This window comes from Geotrypetes seraphini, chromosome 18 (genome assembly GCF_902459505.1).
Source record: "Geotrypetes seraphini chromosome 18, aGeoSer1.1, whole genome shotgun sequence".
NCBI classification, from domain to species: domain Eukaryota; kingdom Metazoa; phylum Chordata; class Amphibia; order Gymnophiona; family Dermophiidae; genus Geotrypetes; species Geotrypetes seraphini.
In genome coordinates this window covers 4,167,000-4,183,813 of record NC_047101.1, presented here as the reverse complement: position 1 = coordinate 4,183,813, position 16,814 = coordinate 4,167,000, and the positions used below count along the sequence as shown (strand labels likewise).

The 16,814-nt window shown below is 44.8% G+C and overlaps 2 protein-coding genes across 5 annotated transcripts in view; both read right to left on the bottom strand.

Annotated features, from left to right (window-relative positions):
* Nucleotides 1-9,121, bottom strand: part of SH3PXD2B (SH3 and PX domains 2B) — a 79,389-nt gene extending 70,268 nt beyond the window's left edge. For all 3 annotated transcript variants that reach the window (XM_033927460.1, XM_033927462.1, XM_033927461.1), the window contains exon 1: nt 9,003-9,121. In XM_033927460.1, the coding sequence (XP_033783351.1) occupies nt 9,003-9,074 (72 nt within the window). In that variant the 5' untranslated portion in view covers nt 9,075-9,121. The remainder of the gene's footprint in view (nt 1-9,002) is intronic.
* Nucleotides 9,122-13,138: 4,017 nt separating this feature from the next.
* STK10 (serine/threonine kinase 10) overlaps nt 13,139-16,814 on the bottom strand; it is a 72,226-nt gene continuing 68,550 nt past the window's right edge. For both annotated transcript variants that reach the window (XM_033927795.1, XM_033927796.1), the window contains exon 19: nt 13,139-15,433. In XM_033927795.1, the coding sequence (XP_033783686.1) occupies nt 15,296-15,433 (138 nt within the window). In that variant the 3' untranslated portion in view covers nt 13,139-15,295. The remainder of the gene's footprint in view (nt 15,434-16,814) is intronic.

The following is a 16,814-nucleotide window of genomic DNA, read 5'->3' as shown; positions in this document are numbered from 1 at the left end:
AAGACTTACTCCAGCCCATCTACACCCTCCCAGCCATTGAAGTCCTCCCCTGCCCATCCTCCACCAAACGGCCATACACAGACACAGACCGTGCAAGTCTGCCCAGTACTGGCCTAAAATGAAACTAGAGAATGACTCAGGGACAAATTTGTCCCCGTGCCCACAGGAATTCAATTTCCCCGTCTCGTCCCCGCAAATCAGCACGTGGTTAGCACAGGAGTCTTTGCCACCTAAGAGCTCCCACAGTAATTCCTGAAAATCACTACATGCTAATAGCGCCGTAAGCACATGGCAAATATGGAAAAAAAAAAAAATAGAAAAAGGGGGGGTGTTTATACCAAAAATGGACTTATCGTGCAGAGAAGACCATATAAGAGTGAGATAAAGGAACCTTTAACAATATAAAATGCTTAGATTTGATATTCCAGATTTGCAGTGTATGGAAAAAAAAAGTGAAAACGTGATGAAAAATAGCCAGTGGTGACTTGGGGATGAGACCCTTGCTTGGATCTCTAGTTAACAGTTTGGGTTTTATTATTACCAAAGGAAGCAAATTTCAGCTCACTCTTTCCTATACTGTCTATGTATATATATATATACACACATGCACATAAGGATTTATTTTTTCCAACCACAAGTCCAAATATTTTATGAATGCTAGACTTGGCAGGAAGACCCCTGTCTACAATTTCCTAGTCTGTTGTAACATAGTAACATAGTAGATGACGGCAGTTGAAGATCCGAATAGCCTATCCAGTCTGCCCAAGAATCCAAAGCTCTACCCGGTACTGTGCTTGGGTTCCAACTGCCGAAATCTCCGTCAAAACCTATTCCAGCCTATCTACACCCTCCCAGCCCCCATCCTCCCCCAAATGGCCATATACAGACACAGACCGTGCAAGTCTGCCCAGTACTGGTCTTAGTTCAATATTTAATATTATTTTCTGATTCTAAATCTTCTGTGTTCATCCCACGCTTCTTTGAACGCAGTCACCGTTTTCCTCTCCACCACCTCTCTCAGGAACGAATTCCAGGCATCCACCACCCTCTCCATAAAGTAGAATTTCCTAACATTGCTCTTGAATCTACCATCCCTCAACCTCAAATTATGTCCTCTGGTTTTACCATTTTCCTTTCTCTGGAAAAGATTTTGGTCTACTTTAATACCCTTCAAGTATTTGAACGTGATATTTATTTTTCAACTCTTCACCCTACTGTCGACCCTTCACAGAGCACCCTAAATAACGTCAAGACATTTCTGGTAGCCACAGACAAGTCCTGAGGTCACCAAAGTTAGCAAGGGATGACAGAACCTACCATGCTCTCACATCTGTGCCTTTATCACTGTCTTACACACTTAAAAGTAGAAGAGGGCAGAAAAGACCAATGACCCCACCCACTGCTCTCGTAACTCCTGTCCAGTCTGCTTCAGACACATCCCCACTGCCAGCCGCACAGGACTGCTTGGACAATGCCACTCCACCTGCGCTAATGAGTGAAACGGATTTAGGTCATCATTTTGAGTTTTGCTCCTAAATTGGCCTCTTTGAAAATTTACTAGCGTTAAATGCATACCTTTGTACTCAACATTTCACTAAACTCTTAAAATTTAGGACTATAAAAAGTGGGAGGCAACAAAATCTCCCTTTGTTTTCTATTCCCCGCCCCCCATTTGTGTAGTGGTCTGAGGAAGTATTTATATTCCACTGATTTTGTTTCTTGGTGGAATTTCTAATTGTAAGAATGGTGACGGAAGTTAACACTGAGTTGCTTATATGACTGTTACAATTTGTAATGATTTGTTCAATAAATACAAATAAAGTTTAAGAAAAAAAGTGGGCGGCAACAGCGGCAGGTTTAGGGCAGGGAAAAGAAGTTACCTTACAAGCCTGAGCTTGAAGTTCAAGGCTAGAATTATAAATTAGGCTCTGAAATCTAGGCAAACGAATACCAATCCTACATTTCTGCGCATAAGCTCCTAAATCGAGATGAATTTTCAGCTGGAAATTCATGCTTTGTGTTAAGTTCACCACACACCTCCCTAATGCCGTCTGCTCAGCGACAGCTCAGACTCTCAAGCCATCCCCCCTTTCTCAGCTCGAACTGGTTTCTTGTAAGCTGCTGAGAAATGCAATTAAAGGTTATCACCTGCATCCTGTTTGCCGAGCATGTTTCTAGAGGTGATGTAATACGGAAAATGTAAGATGTGAAGTTTTTTCACTTGTAAACGTACTCTACTTCCTAGGCATTCCTCGCTTTCTTTTCACAAATCACAGTGAACTGAAGCGGTATATTGACTGGTGTTTACCGTAAATCCCAGCTCTGAACTCGTTTGGTTCTGCCTGAATTTCAGCAAGACCAGAATTGACTGTGTCTCCCTTCTTTTGGAGAAACTTTACTGGCTGCCGCATGGGGGTAGGATCGATATGAAATGTTTGGCTTTTGTTTTAGAAAATATTTTATGGTATCCTTGACCCTCTTCAATCGGGCTTTCACCTTCTTCATTCCACACAAACTGCCCTTAAGTCCGCAATGACCTGCTCCAAAGGCCTCTACTCCATCCTCGTCCTCTTTGATCTATTTGCAGCTTTCGACACAGTAGATCACTACCACCCTATCTTTGTTGGGGGTTTCTGTTAGCTCTTTCCACCTTTCCCACCGCACTTTTTTTTTTTTATTTATCAAGTTTTCGCACTTTTAATGTATGCGCTGGTGGGTCCTCCTCAGACGCCATTCTACTATCAGTCGGTGCACCATAGGGCTCTGTCCTGGGACCGTTTCTTTTTTTCCATCCTTTGGTGCGCTAATCTCCTCCAATGGCCTTCAGCGTCACCTCTTTACACCTGAAATCTCTAAAGACATTCAGATCCGAGTCTTAGCCTGCCTATCTGACATTGCTACCTCGAAGCCCAGCCCATCCCATCCTCAACCTAATGGCCATATACAGACACACACCATGCAAGTCTGCCCCGTACTGGCCTTAGTTCTTCAATATATACCATTATTTTCTGATTCGCGATCCTCACGCGGTGGTTTTCTTCTGGGCATGTTGCGAGGTCTGGAGTTTATCTTTATATGTAGTAGGTCATCAAACCTGATTGGCTGGGGCTTGAGTTGAATGAAGCAGGAAAGTCCGTTGGTCATGAATTTGAATCTTGGCAGGACAGACCGCTGGTCACAAATTTGAATTTTGGCGGGAAAGTCCATTGGTAAAAAATGTCTGAATTTTAAAAATTTTCTCCCCACAAAGATGGGTTATGTGCGCTCTTAGGCTTCCGCGGATGGCGTCATGATGAGGCAAGAAACAGAAAACTGGAAAACTCATGCCACCAGCCGTGGAAGCTTAAGAGCAATCATAGTCATATTTCTCAACCAGGACTTCCTCAGAGCATATCTGATGGCCACTGGGAATGTGAATTTCTGCCACTTCCCCAGCCCATGACAGCTAAGAGACCACAGGCTCCATCTAATAATTAAATCCACGTTCTCTGAATGGCAAAATGAAACACTTCCATTGCAACTGCCAGGCCAGGTTTTTCTAAGACATTTGTAGATTCTGTAACATGACAGAACAGTCAGCTTATATACCGCAGGGCCGTGAAGTTCTATGCGGTTTACAAAAGGTTAGCATGTACATTTAGGACAAAGTTGAATACCCAAGTAGTTAAAAAATAAAACTATAAGGTCTGAATAAATAAATAAAAAAAAAATAAATAAACTATAAGGTCTGAATGGATTACTAAGGGCCTGTTTCACAAAGCCGCGTGGCAACAGCCCTGAAGCCCTTTAAATCTCTATGGGCTTCGGGACCGTTACCGTGCTGCCGCTGCTAGCGTGGCTTTGTAAAACAGGCCCTTAGTTTACGATCTTGGTATAAATTAAAACTAATTATCCAAATATTTAGTAAACAAATGTGTCTTTCAGCGTCTCCTGAATTCCACATAGGAGCCTGAAGACACGATCAAATGTTGCAAATCCCTGCCCCATAATGCCGCCTGATATGACAAAAACGGTGTTGATTTTTTTAAGTTTACAACCTTTGACAGGCGGGAAAATAAAGTTTGAGGGTGAACTTCTCCTGTGTTTGCTAGTTGCAAAGAAAAAGAGATTGATAAAATATTTAAGGATAAGACCGAACAGAACCTTAAAACAGAAACAACCAAATTTGAACTTCAAACGCGCCTCCATCGGCAACCTCCGGAAAAAAGGTGTTATATGGTCATATTTCCTCAACCCAAAACGGTCACTCATCTGCAAAGTTTTAATGGCAGAAAATTTGTGTACAAAAAGGCAAAAAAGGTGGCATGTCTCATCCGTAGACATTGCAACATCGCTCTACTGCATCATGACCCAAAAAGAGTTATGGAAAGTAAAGAAGCTGTGATCATCTGGGATGTCCCCATTCTAACTAATAAACTTGATGCACGAAAACTGGATATTTGGCTAAAGTAGAAAAGCACCAGAATTGCACCGATTACAGAGGTGTCAGTTTCAAGGAATCATTCAATGAACCGAGTGCAGAAGGAGAAGTTCCTCCACTACCAAGATATGCAGTCAGAAACCAAGAAAGTGGAGCGAAAATACTATTTTCCACTGTGTTGGGTGCCACATGCTTGATTAAAAGGAATTTTCAAGCATGCTTGGATAGGTGGCTGTATAAGGAATTATATCCTTATAACTTGAGAAGTCCATAGTCTGTTATTAAGACTTGGGGGAAGCCACTGCTTGTCCTGGATCGGTAGCATGGAATGTTGCTACTCTTTGGGTTTTGGCCATCGTGAGAACGAGCTACTGGGCTTGATGGACCTTTGGTCTGACCCAGTATGACACGATAGAAACAGAGACAAATTAAGGCAGATAAAGACCATATGGCCATCGACGCCATCTACTCTCCCCTTCAAGAAGCAAGAAGTATGGTGAACCTTAAAAAGTAATAAATCTGAGACCAAGGTCATGCTCCACATACCCTGGCCCAGGAATGAGCATCATTACTGCCATGCTTTGCCCAAAACTAACCCATTTGGAGACACTGCCCCCAGAGCATTTCTGGAGATTTTGCATCTTTTCATTTTAGTTCAAACTTTTTATTGTCAAACAGAAAATACTAAGAATAAACCCCAGCAAATCAATTTATACATTCAAAGGATATGACAGTGTCCCCATTTCTTGTAAATTTCACAATGGTGACATCACCCCTTGGCATTGCATTTAAACAAATCCAAACCACATCCTAGAAAATTTGTAAGTAGTCATGGAGGGTCTAGACGTACAAGAAAGCTTTATCTCAAAAGTAAGAATATACTTCTGTGTTTTGAATGTTGTAGCAAGAACAGATGCACAATTAGTCAGCCTCTGACTAGGCTACTCGGAAGAAACCATTCTAAGCAGGGCTTTACTGCTGGTAGAATAAGTCTCCCTATTGTTCTGTCTTCAAAGATTTCACAACAGAAAAAAAGGGACAAGTCAGTGGTATTACAAAGCCACTTCATCTCAATATAAAGAAGTCCATCAAAAGTAAGAGAGGTTGAAACGTCAGTAAGCAAGTAAAGAAGCCTGCTTCTGGGGCAAACCTGCATTCACAGAAATGAGCCCCAGACTTGGCTGGATGCGGTGGGAAATCTGCATCACGTCATTGGTGCTCAGATCTAAGTGAAGCTAAAGGACGAGTCTATAATTTCAGAGGTCATTTTCTAAGTTCTAAATACAGCTGCTGAGACTTTGCTTCAAAGGGTGGCTCAGGAAACGGAAAGGAGGTTGGTTTTTGACCGACAATTGAGCACCCCCAAACTGCGTATTTAGGGCCAGATTCTCTTATACTGCCAGTAAAATCTGACGGGTCGCTGTAGCGGCTGTAAATCTAACGATGAAAAAAAAGACGAGTCATTCTCAAAGAACTGCACTGCAAATGAGGTTCGCCAAATTTACATGAGAAAGGTTGGGTACAGTTGCAGTACAAAGCAATGGGTTGAGGAAATGGCAGATAGTGGGGATGACAGTAGGAGAGATGGTGATCAGTAGATGGTTGGGGATAGGATTGGAGGAAGAAGTAGCGAGTTTGGAGTGGGGATGACAGTAGGAGAGATGGTGATCAGTAGATGGTTGGGGATAGGATTGGAGGAAGAAGTAGCGAGTTTGGAGTGGGGATGACAGTAGGAGAGATGGTGATCAGTAGATGGTTGGGGATAGGATTGGAGGAAGAAGTAGCGAGTTTGGAGTGGGGATGACAGTAGGAGAGATGGTGATCAGTAGATGGTTGGGGATAAGATCGGAGGAAGAAGTAGCGAGTTTGGAGTGGGGATGACAGTAGGAGAGATGGTGATCAGTAGATGGTTGGGGATAGGATTGGAGGAAGAAGTAGCGAGTTTGGAGTGGGGATGACAATAGGAGAGATGGTGATCAGTAGATGGTTGGGGATAGGATCGGAGGAAGAAATAGCGAGTTTGGAGTGGGGATGACAGTAGGAGAGATGGTGATCAGTAGATGGTTGGGGATAGGATCAGAGGAAGAAGTAGCGGGTTTGGAGGAAGATGAGAGAAGATGATGTGCAGTTTCCTCTTCTGTGGCTTCAGAGAAGAAAGAAAAGGTGGCAGAGATTGGCAGGGTGGATGGGAGGAGGGAGAGGCGGAGGCAACTTAGAACTCGAGAACCTTGAGAACTCGAGGTTAATATTGTGAACCTGGTCGTGGAAGTAGTCAGCCATGGTCTGGGGAGATAGCAAAGGAGGCGTTGGAAGTGAGGGCACTTTGAGCAGAGAGTTGAGCGTCGAAAAGAGATGGTGAGGGTTGGATCCAAGAGAATCAGTCAAGTGGGCAGAGTAGTCTTGTTTTGCAAGCGAAAGGGTAGATTGGAAAGAGGTTAGTAGGAATTTGAAGTGAAGAGAATGAACAAGAGGAACCAGTGAACTCAAACAACAATTAAGTACAATAGGGATGAGACAGACCCCAGAGGCAAACCACATCCCAAGTGCCTCCTCCCATCAGACACAACCCCTTCCCAGAAACCACTTGTGACCTAGAATTCAAAAATAAGATCCTACTCGAATAGTCTATACAAGAATAAGGCATGATCAGTTGGTATCATGATGGTGTAGTTTGTTGTTGCTGGCGAGTATCTTTTTGAGGTTAGGTTAGGCAAGCTATGGCTGCTACTGAAGAACCGTGAGAAAGTGGTAGTGTTTTCATCAAGGATCTACAACCAATCTTAGACATCTTTGGGTGACAGCCTTATCCTGGCCCATGAACAGATTCTTATGTTAACATGGATGCTCACCAGCAGCCACAAACTACACAACAACGATCAACTCAGGGACTGAAGGATCCAGCTGGGCGGATGCTCTGGGTGCTTGAGCACCCTCAATATGGAACACTGGTTTCTATTGGATTTAGCACACCCAGAAAAGCTGGCTCCTGGTCCTACATCAGGGAGTTTACAGTGCCAGATGCCAACTGTGCCCTCCATTATCAACGACAGTCACCTGTTCTTCCTCCATCATCTGCCACCAAACTGTCTACAGAGGCCAAACAGGTCAGGCTCAAGAAAAATAATAAATAACACAAGTCCGATATTTAAAAACAAAGCAACATTCAAAAAGAAATATTAGTGGAAGAACATTTCAAGCTTCCTCATTCTCTATCTGACCTTCAAAAAGACATTCCAGCATGAAGCTGCTGAATTGGAACTCATTGGGAAGGGGTAAAACGCGGACCTCACGGATCTAAACCCGCATGGCCTTAAAAATCTGAGTTCCGTGTCCGTGACACTTGTAGTTTCTGTCTCTGACAGATCTCCATGAGATTTTAGTGCTGACGGATCCGTCTCAGCATAGGGAGGGAAAAGTATTAGGATCCGTCAGCGCTAAAATCTCATCGAGATCTTGAGGCCCGCGTTTTACCCCTTCTCCATGAAAGGCAGAGCAGAGGAGTACATCGAGCAATTCAGAGGAAGGAAAGCAGCCAAGGCTCTGCCTCATGCCTACGATCCTCAGACTGACCCCCGGCAGCAACCAGCAACGTTTGGAGACTTCTTTTCCATAACGCACGTCCGAAACCTATGTCCCCGCTCTCTTGGCTTCTGTTCTGCCGCTCTGGCTCTGACAGACCTCGAAGAGATTTTAGCGCTGATGGATCCTAATACTTTTCCCTCCCTATGCTGAGACGGATCCGTCAGCGCTAAAATCTCATGAAGATCTGTCAGAGACAGAAACTACAAATGGCAGGGACACGGACCTCAGATTTTTAAGGCCCTGCGGGTTTAGATCCATGAGGTCTGTCAGGTCCGTGTTTTACCCCTTCCCAAACTCATCAAACTATTAACAGAATCACCCTAGTTCATTCAGGGCTCACTACAGGTGTGAATGGACGTAAATATTGTGAGATCATTCTGGGCTCTATACTGAAATACACAGAGCTCTGTGGTGGTGTTTTTAATCCATCATCCTACTTATGTGCATATGTTTATACCAAATCAATCGTCCTACGAATAAGACTAAGGGGTCCTTTTAAGTGAGCATTAGTAAAAAAAAACCCTAAAGTTTACAATTGCAGCTAAATGCTCTATACCCCCCCTAAGGAGGTGGGCTATACTCTGCCCTACCTGTACCTGGCAAAGTGCCCTCTGGTCTTGCAAAGCTCATCTGCCCTTGTAACAAATCAGACCCAAAGAAGTTACAAAGCGGGTTTCCTAATCTGGCACAACTCATCGGACCGACATCTGCCATCAGGGTCCAAGTGCAAATCAAGCTCCACAATGGCCACCAGAGCCACAGGGGGTGGCACGTGGACAGGGAGCCTTGTTCAACCTGGACAGCCAGGCACCCCTTATTCTCATCTTACAGACATCCCCCCCCGCAACCAACTTCAATAGCACCCCCTCCCCTCCTCAAATGCCAGGGCAATCATTGCACATCTCAAAGAAGCTCCCTCTCATCTGGAAATCAGCCCCGATCGCCCGGGAAGGGGCAGTTGCAAAAGTTCCCCCCCCCCCCCCCGAGGGTCGCCACTCACGTAGTGTTTGTTGGGGATGCGCCTCTTCTGCACGTCCAGGACATTCACTTGCACGACGCTCCGCCTCGGCATGGTTCGGTTGGGGAGCGCTGAGGCCGCTCCGCTCTCGCTCTCTTCCCCCAGAGCTGGGAGGGGAGAGGCGGCTCCCTCCCTCCCCCGTCTCCGCCCCGGGGAGGTGGCACCGCGCCGTGCCCCGATCGCAGCTCTCGGACGCCCCCTAGAGGCGCAGTCGAGCAGCGCAGGACTCGCTCAGAAGAGCAGTGCCAGCTCTGGAGGTCTCCCCCCACCACACTATTCAAGGAGGGGGGCATTTGGGTTGAGTTTAGCAGCCCCAAGGTCCCTGCACTAGCTGAATTGCACTGGGCCGGGTCCAGACTCTCAGAGCTTTCTTTGCGGTGCCCCCAACTATCAGAGAGAGAACCACAAAATCCAACACCTGCCTTAGGGCTCTTCAGCTTAGAAAAGAGACGGCTGAGGGGAGATAGGATTGAAGTCTACAAAATCCGGAGTGGAGTAGAACGGGGACAAGTGGATCGATTTTCCACTCTGTCAAAAAGTACAAAGACTAGGGGACAGAGAAATATTTTTTTTTACTCAGAGAATAGGGAAGCTCTGCAACACATTGCCAGAGGTTGTGATAAGAGCAGATAAGGCAGCTGGTTCCTGGAGTAAAAGTCCATAATCTGTTATTGAGAAAGACTTGGGGGAAGCCACTGCTTGGGTAAGACCGCTACAGAAATGTTGAAAGTGGCTTATGGGGAACATATTAGTCATGGAAGATGTTTTGAATGGTATTCACACTTCAAAAGTGGTTGTGAATCAGTGGACAATAATTCACAAACTGGAAGACCATCAACAACTCTTGTACTAACTGTTAAGAGGAAATTCTAACAGAGGGGGCAGTTATGGTTCCTGTATTGCAACACACCCGCCCACACTGCCATCAAAATTCACGAGTTTTGCGCAAAAACCCCCACTCACCTTACGCTCCGGACTTGGCACCTGGCGACCACTTTGTTTCCTAAACTTAAATCCACACTCAAAGGAAAGTGATTCAACACAGCAACTTTTGCCAAGTCCTGAAGATGCATTTAAGGACTGTTTCCAGAAGTGTAAACAACGTTGGAAAAGTGTATACGTAGGGAAGGGGACCCCATGGAATAAGTTGTAAGATTGTTTAATACATTTTTATAATTTACCGGCAACTCACAGGATTTTTAATGAAATTATTTAGTCATTTCAATTATACATATCATGTACAGCTGAAAGTAAAAGTGAACAAGGGAAATTTAAAAAAACGTAGATTATGAACGCACAGAATTGTTCCAATTTATGATGCAAAATCAACCCAGGATTTTAATACAATGGCTGGTTAAGTGACTTTCCAAAGATCATCCTTGCGCTAGGAGGCAATGCACTAAACCCTCCACTTCAGTAGGAAGGATCGTTGCAGATCCCTTTCCACCATACAAACAGACACAGCTGCTTTCCTAATACCGAAGGTGATATATTCTAAAAGTATTTAAAGAAGTTTAACTACCCTACTTAAAAACAAACAAAAAAAATGCACAACGTGAATGGGTGACCATGGTTTTACAATGAGCACCATCTAGCGACAGCAAAGAAAAATCACAATTTTTTCTCTCTCATGAATTTATACCTGTAAACACTTGGTGCAGTAACCTTATTAGTCCACTTTTTTAAAGTTAATAAATAGAAAGAAAACAAAACACCAGAACATAAAATGATACTCTCTCAGGGTTTCTGCAGCTGGCCTTGTGCTTGTTGCAGGTTTCTGGGTCTCGCTGCGTCTTTATCAGGTAGAAACCGACGTTTTCAGCCGTCATGCCGTGGCTTTCTTCAGGGTATGCTCCGAAGTCTGCAGTGTGACTTTGGACACAGTGGGTTCACTGACCTGACTGGGAACAGGGCAGTTCACCAATTTTAATTTTGGCGGGAAAGTCCACAGAATGGAAAAAGAATGGTAGACTGCCCTGTTTCCAATCAGGTCAGTGTATGTTACATCACTTTAGTGCACGCTAAAATTTAAGGTACATTAACACACTAGAAGCACCGCATAAGGTCTTCGGTTCTGCAAATGCGCAATGTGGCACAATAGCACTACTGAAAAGAGATGATGGGGCCCCTAATTTTAAAAAAGCCAGACATCCAAAAAGAATCCCGTCGGCACTTGGACGTCAAAATTGTTTTTCTGTTCATCTAGTGAGGTGTTCCAGCCTCTGTACGTTCAGAGCACGAGATGGGCGTGGTAGAGGCAGGCTTTGAGCGGGTTAGACACGGGCGTCTTGCAGCGATAATCAAACATTTTGCAAGACACCCTGGATGGAATATATAGGCTTAGAACTAGACCTGTTTTAGAAGTGCCACAAAGGTGCCCAAACTGACCACTGCAGGCATCAAGGTAAGACATCCCCTGACTCCCTTCCACCACACAAAAATGAGAACAAAAAGGTACATACCTGACTTTAAAACCACAGCATCTGAGGAAGCCTAGCAGAACTGCACACAGGTGTCTTAAGGAGCCTGTTGGGTGGGCTAGTGAGCCATAGAGAGGAGGAGCCAGGCCCATAAGCCACTCTAACCACTACATGGAAACTGTGAGCCCCCCAAAACCCTAATCTACTGCTATATAGGTGCCACATGCAGCCATAAAGGCTATTGGGGCTGTAGACAGGTGGGTTTTGGGGGGCTCACCATAGCTTATAAGGGAGTTCTGGTGAGATGTTTATATGGCACCCTTTTTGTGAAGTTCACAGCAGTGCTCTGTTGCCATGTCTGGGTGGCCAGTCCATCACAACGATGGCCCTGCCCATGTCCCAAAGGTCTTGTTCTGGCCATTTGGGACTTGGATAAAATTTTGTTTGAAAATGTAAGACAACGGTCTGGATTAAAAAAAAATAATACATTTCTAGCCGTATGGTGGTTTGCCTTTTGAAAAGGGGCATTTTCTTACTGCTGACTTTGGACGTCCAGTGCCATACGTCCAAATCAGATTTAGAGGTATGCTTTAAAAATGCCTCTCCACCTGTAAATGAGTTTCCCCGCCTTCTAGCATTTGCACAAAATTCAACTCCTCCAATGAATGCCGTCTGGCCAAGAGGACATCCGCTGAAAATCAGGGGTGGGAAATTTCATGGCGACACCAGGAAGTTCTACTTCACCGAAAGGGTGGTCGATCGTTGGAATGAACTTCCAAGTCAGGTGATTCAGGTCAGCAGCGTGCCAGATTTTAAAAGGAAATGGGATACACGTGGGATCTCTAGGGGGGGGGGGTTAAAAAAAAAAAAATGTAAATGGGATACACGTGATATCTCTAGGGGGGTAAATTCAAGGGGGTAGGGTTGTTGGAGTGGGCAGACTTGTACGGTCTGTGTCTGTGCATGGCCGTTTGGAGGAGGATGGGCAGGGGAGGGCTTCAATGGCTGGGAGGGTGTAGATGGGCTGGAGTAAGTCTTAACAGAGATTTCGGCAGTTGGAACCCAAGCACAGTACCGGGTAAAGCTTTGGATTCTCGCCCAGAAATAGCTAAGAAGAAAAAAAAAAAAAAAATTTAAATTGAATCAGGTTGGGCAGACTGGATGGACCATTCGGGTCTTTATCTGCCGTCATCTACTATATGGGGGGACAAATTTTTCCCCATCCCCACAGGGACTGAATTTCCATGTCCTGTCCCCGCCCCATTCCTGTAAGCTCTGCCTTATCTTCACAAGCCTCGAATACTTATGATTTTAAAGTGTTTGAGGCTTGTGCAGATGAGGACGGAGCTTGCAGGAAAAGAACGCACCGGGACGGGATAGGAAAATGAGTTCCCACGGGGACGGGAAAAAATCTGTCTCCGTGTCATTCTCTAATTTATACAAAATTGCCCTCTTCAGTGGAAGACTCTGTCAGGAGCTGCTCTGCCTCAGTCTGGGCATAGGGAAGTGTCATTTTTGTCAGTCACCAGTGCTGAAGAGGAAAATGAAGGGAAGATGGCAGGACAATCAGCTGGATGGGGCAGAGGACTTGCCCCCCACCCTGAATTTTGCAGAGTACCTATACATTTTTCATGCACTGAAACCCGCTCGAGATTTACGCCGTCTTCTCCTCTTTGGCGTCAAACAGACCACAGTAAACACCATCCCTTCTTTTTATTAAACACCTTACGCACAATTTCATAAAACAGTACAGAAAACAGTTTTCGTAGCAAAAGTTTGAAAAACACATTTGGGCTCTGCTTCTTATATAAAGAGGTTATTTGAAAATAATTTTAATGTAAATAAACATTTTCTACAAACATTAACATACGTAGGAAACCAAAAGCAGCTCCACAACTTTCCCCCAAAGCCATAAATATTGCACTCTCTCACAGAAACAGCGAAGGCTCCGTACGAGCCACTCACCCGTCACTTCCAGGACAGTCGTTTCAATAGGCACGTCGACTGCTCCTGTAAATTAGATCAGTGCAATCAGACTGGAAAGGTCAAATAGCTAAGTGGTGCTGGATTGAGGCGATCCCGCTTTATGCGTGGTGCTGTCCTCTGCTTCCTACTGAAAAACCTCCCCAGATGATTTGCCAGTAAACGTAGAATTTACAAACTGCAGCCTAGGGGTTTCCCCAGACTTGGTCCCAAATCTCCTTCTCTTCCAGTGCATGTGGTCAGCCGAAGAAGTTAGCCCCAACTTCAACTCAGACTATTTAAGAGCTGCACCTCAGCCCAGCTCCCCAGTCCCACCACAATGAGAGGACAACCAGCGTCCCAGTGACAACCAATGTGCAATACTGTGTTGGAACAGGAGAACCAGCCCAGCAGAGAGGGAGAAGGGATTCGGGTTTTAGATACTCTAAATGTGACTAATATACAACTTATCTTAAACCTTAATATACAGATGACAAGAAAAGTGTAACTCTAATCTATAAATGAAAGGAATTCTGCAAACGTGAGGACCAACATCTCCTGAGACAGTTTTGACACTGACAAGTGCGCAAAATCTTGACTTCTGAACTTATCACAGGTCCAAAAAAAACCACCCCATACCCATCAATTAGTATGTGGCAATGTCACAGAAGAACGAATCCTCCTGCAAGTTGATTCCCTCAAAGACTTAACCCTATGCGCCGCCCGAGCAAGAATTTGAAGAAAAAACCCGCTAGATTTTTCTGCCCTGTTCTCTGGAAGGCACAGTTTAAGCACCTTGGTATCAGAGTTTGGATAGCTCCACATGAGGAATCTCCCCGTATTCTGGAAAGTTCCGATTTTGATCCAAGTTTCCTTCAAACGCACACATCTGCTTATCCAGGGACACAGGTCCTACTGGTCACTTTCATACAGGATCCAGCCTTCAGACCAGTGTGACACAGGCCACCAGCTTCTGGGTACTGAAACACAACGTGATGGATCCCTGGGCTGTGGATAAGACAGATTTATTCGAGTCACGGTAACCCTCCCACTCCATTATGATCTAGGTTGGGTTGAAAAGGTGTGTGTGTGGGGGGGGGGGGGAAAGGTCAGACAGTATGAAGACTTCCCTTTACCATCATACATATTTGAATTACAGCTTTCCTTCAACCACCACAGCTCATGTTCTCTGTGGTAAGTAAATGTCTCCATCATGTCCGATCATCATGTTAGCCTGGCCCTGAAGAAGACCACGGCTGCAGGCAGAGACGAGTTTTACGCTGCTCTCTCCCGATTCTGGAGGGAAATGTAGAAGCAGTCAAGACATCCTCAGTGGTAAAGTGACTTTTCAGCCTGTAACACTGGTGTAGTATACGCAGACTTGCCTTCCCTGGTGAGTTGTAACACGTGTCAGAACTTGTGCAAAAGGCAGGGGATTAATTCAATACAAAGTCCCCCGATTGGATTACACCGTAGATAAGCACAGCCAATGAAGCCTTAATTCAGAGAGGTGGGAGGAGACATTTTATTCTGTTCGGCCTATCAAACCTTGAGCAGGAAGCTACATCCCATATGTGAAAAACGAAGAAAGAAGCAGTATGTCTGCACCCAAGAGTGGTCGTTGGACCACTACCCACTTGCCACCCATAGAAAACGGCATGCAAGGTGCTGACAGTGCGCAAACCCCAGTCCTGAAGCCAGCAGGCCTGGCAGGTTCCTCTAATCGTGGCAGCTTCTGGGTTGGATCAGGGCAGAGCTCTTTGCGTAACGGCCTACGCTGAGACCAAGGTAGGAAGGTGGATCCTCTGGAGAGGGCAAATGTTGTCAAGCAAGTCGAGAGGAGCGTGAATGACCCGGGCCATGAAAATGGATGGGATAAGGCAACGTTAAGAGTTAGGAGGCTTCTGCAGAGCTGTAGGAAAAGAACTTGGCGGGTCTGGTGGGAGTCAAGCTCATACTATCCGCCTCTTCGCTCAGCTTGAAGAAGATGTCCTGCTCTTGCTTCTTGTGGTCCAGTTCCTCCTCCAAGGCCTGAAAGAGAAGAGCGAAGGGAAAACAGTCAATGGCCACACCCCAGGCTCAAGGGAACCCAACTTGTAAATACTTCCCTTGCGCATTCAACAGAATGCACCCCTTTCTTTCCCCGATGGCAAACCAGATCTTTCTGCTGGTGGACTCAATATTTACATTGTAGAAACCTGTGGATTCTTCCACAGAATTGTCCATTAAAAAATCCTTCAGAACAGCATTAAATTTCTGAAGTGCGAAGACATCACTGGTAACCAGGATGGCATTTATTTGGCTGATCCCAAAAGAACTAGTCTATGAGAAAGGAGAAATGGCAGCTTCCTGAATACCACTGGTGAAAACGCCAGAAGAGTTTTAGATCTGGAGAGAAATTTAGAAAAACTATATAAGGGAGCTTCCTAGCTTTGAATTTGGTTGGTTGGTCTCTGATCCACAAAGAATGCAAACAGCAAAACAAGGTAAGAAAGATTTTGCCTCGAATTGTAACACGCAAGACATAAAAGACCCAGGAGATGTCTAAATCAACCAACAATCCTTTTATTGATATAGAAGAGTCTCACTGTAAAATTGCTTATCTCATTGATAGAGAATAGAAACTAAGATTCCCAGTTCCCTTAGCTTTTATTCTCTATCGATAGGCTAAGAAGCAACCTTACAGTCGTTGATAGATTTTCTTTTGCAAGAGCTGATCAACAATTCAAATTATCTCTTCCTTCCAAAAAGGGGATTTAAGGGAGTTAAGTTTTTCAGTCACTCTCTGATTTTTAAGTTATCTCAACTGTGAAATGACCTTCCACTTCTTTTAAGGAGTTCCGGCTCACTTCAACCTTTTCGCAAACCCTTAAAAACTACTTTATTTGCTAAACACTTTGAAAATTAACTTTACCAAACTTGGTCTTATTCTTTTCTGGGGTTTTTTATTCAATAATTTAGCTATTGTAAACCAAGTCAAGCTTTCCTTGAATGATGACTCAGTATATAAAGTCAAGCATTAGATTAGATTAGTGAGACTCTTCTATATCAATCGAAGGATTTAGACACCCTCCCTTGCCTTTTGTGGTCTCTGATGATCCATGTAGCAGGGGGAGCTTCCAGCAAGAGGTCTCCAGACCTTTAATCACAGAAGGCCTACCTATAGGCAGGATTGAATGATTGACGTTCAGAGCACATCAATCACGGGGTCTGCTGTTAATCTGAGAACTGAGTAAGTGTATAACACAGCCTTATTTGGCCTCCCGGGGTTTTCTCCAGTCCTAGCCCTTAAAATAAAATATTGTGTACCTGGACAGCTATCATAGTCCAGAGTGCACACTAGGCAGATGCCTAGGGTCACCATCTCTTCCCCAGCAGGTTTCAGAAGACAGGAAACGCAGAGACCTGAAGG